This window comes from Nannochloropsis gaditana, assembly GCF_000240725.1.
Source record: "Nannochloropsis gaditana CCMP526 unplaced genomic scaffold scaffold489, whole genome shotgun sequence".
NCBI lineage: Eukaryota > Eustigmatophyceae > Eustigmatales > Monodopsidaceae > Microchloropsis > Microchloropsis gaditana.
In genome coordinates, this window is record NW_005803464.1 from 20322 (window position 1) to 22747 (window position 2426).

The following is a 2426-nucleotide window of genomic DNA, read 5'->3' on the forward strand; positions in this document are numbered from 1 at the left end:
ATAAGAACCATATCTCTCATCTCTAATATATCTACGCTGATTCCACAGCTGCCTCCAGATCCCAATTAAGACTTATAACCCATCATTCGATCACGTATCATTGCTAATCGAATACTTGATAATGGTTTAATTAAAATATCCGCAAGTTGATGCTGAGTAGGAATGTATACCAGTTCCACTTCCTTACTCTCAACTTTCTCACGCACAAAATGATATCGAACATCGATATGTTTCGTCCTCTTATGTGTAATCGGACTATTGCTCATTGCGATACAAGCTTGATTATCCTCCATAATCACGGTAGCTTCATCTTGCTTATATCCAAGGTCCATAAGTAATTGACGAATATAAACTGCACTTTGTGTCGCTGAACAAGCAGATATCAACTCCGATTCAGCCGACGATAGAGCCACCACATCTTGTTGCTTGGCTTTCCAATCAATCGTGTTGACATCATCTCCATGACTCAACGTAAAGGTATAACCAGACGTCGAACGTCTATTATCCTTATCACCAGCATAATCTGCGTCCGCGAATCCTACCAGGGTAAACGATCCCGTAGATTTACCTGTGTATTTGAGACCAACCTCACTAGTACCCTTCAGGTACCTCAATACACGCTTTGCAGCGATCCAATGTTCTTCATTTGATCCTTGCAAGTGTTTCCCCAACGACTGCACCGCAAATGCAATATTTGGACGCGTGACCAGTGCTGCATACAATAAGCTACCCACAAGCTTCATGTATTCATTATCTGGCTTGATTTCCCTATCATTCGTTTTCGTCAGTGTTCCTTCCATCGGTGTTAATACTGGTTTACAATCAGCCATTCCAAACTTCTTGAGTACCATGTCAATATAAGCCGTTTGAGAGATTTCCATAACTCTCATTTCTCTGTCACGTTTAATAGCCATCCCAAGAATCCAATCAAGTTCTTTCAAGTCCTTCATGCTAAATTCCTTTGAAATAGCTAGCTTGAAATCATTTATCATATCCCTGGCATTACCAGCGATAATTAAATCGTCCACATATAAGACGATAACCAGCATCTCACCACTAGATCCAAACTTCACATAGATGCATGGATCCGCAGAAGAAGAATGGAAACCGTATCCTCGGAACCATCCATCAGTCTTGTTATGCCAATTACGTCCAGATTGCTTCAGGCCATATAATGACTTATGCAATAGACAAACTAGCTCTTCTTCATTTGGTCCATACTGTCCATATCCAGTTGGCTGCTTGACGTATCTCTTTTCTTCAAGGTCTGATTGAAGATAAGCTATGTCAACATCCATGTTATCCAGTTCAAGATCCAATATGCATGCTAATGCCAATATCAAACGTATAGTCGTTATCGATGCAACCGGTGCATAAGTATGGAGATAATCATATCCATACTCTTGACTATAGCCCTTTGCAATGAATCTTGCCTTTCTCCTTACCATGATGCCATTCTGGTCTCTTTTATCTGTTTCCACCCAGCCACTCGAGATGCAATGTTCTCCCTTCGGTAAGGGGGTTAATTCCCAGGTACCGTTCTTCATGTACGCCTGGTACTCCGCATCCTTGGCTTTCTTTCTTTCAGCTCGCACCTCACTCTCATCTTCCGTAAGATGATAGTCCTCATTGACGATTTCTGAGGCTGCAGCGAAGGCCAAATCACCTCCCATGGTTACAGGTCCATCATATATTCGATGATATTCACGAGCTTTTGTCCTGCTTCGTGTGCGTTCCTTATTGTTCATATTCCGAATAATATCATCAGTGTCTTTCCATCCTAACGCCTCCACTTGCGACGGATACTCCCTGACATGATCGACTTCACGATCATCGGGTATTTCATCTTGATGTATATCGTCTTCCATGTCATCATCATCCTCACTTGTATTAGTAGGTGGTACCATCTTCCTGATGAGCCCCCACTGTCTTGATAGATTCTACGTCATCTTCTTCTACATCGTCGTGTAGTTCAACTCTAGAAACTGGTCGTTTGTGCTTCGCTGCTGGAAACGTTGCCTCATCAAAAGTCACATGACCAGATTTGATGTATTTTCCTATAGAAGGTACATAGATTTGATAACATTTAGGACGTATCCAATGATGATCCCTTCTAGAGCACGATCATCAAATTTTCCTCTACTAACAGACGTATCGTGGACGAATGCCTTGCATCCAAAAGTTCTAAAATGCTTTACACTAGCATGCTTTCCGAACATTTTATAGCAGGGCGTTTCCCCTGGCCCCAATGCGGAAGTCTTGGATCGGTTTAAAATATAGGCAGCAGTGTTGAGGGCTTCAGCCTAGAAACCCTTTCCCAATCCAGCCTGTATGCAAATTTCTGACGCGAATATAGAAATGACAGGATGATGATGTAATCCTGTAAAACGGCTTAAACGGCTCTTTCTACCTCCGAGCTGATCCCT

At 42.2% G+C, this 2426-nt stretch overlaps 3 protein-coding genes across 3 annotated transcripts; all 3 read right to left on the bottom strand.

The window, feature by feature from the left end:
- Window positions 1-208: 208 nt before the first annotated feature.
- On the bottom strand, window positions 209-512 carry NGA_2101011 (gag-pol polyprotein; the record flags this gene model as incomplete). Its single annotated transcript, XM_005854486.1, has 1 exon — window positions 209-512. A coding segment is annotated over one exon (304 nt), but the record flags the coding sequence as incomplete, so codon positions are not given.
- Window position 513: 1 nt separating this feature from the next.
- On the bottom strand, window positions 514-1024 carry NGA_2101170 (copia ltr rider; the record flags this gene model as incomplete). The annotated part of the gene is made up of 1 exon (XM_005854487.1): window positions 514-1024. A coding segment is annotated over one exon (511 nt), but the record flags the coding sequence as incomplete, so codon positions are not given.
- A 173-nt stretch (window positions 1025-1197) lies between these two features.
- NGA_2101350 (uncharacterized protein) lies at window positions 1198-1631 on the bottom strand (the record flags this gene model as incomplete). Its single annotated transcript, XM_005854488.1, has 1 exon — window positions 1198-1631. A coding segment is annotated over exon 1 (350 nt), but the record flags the coding sequence as incomplete, so codon positions are not given.
- Window positions 1632-2426: the final 795 nt, after the last annotated feature.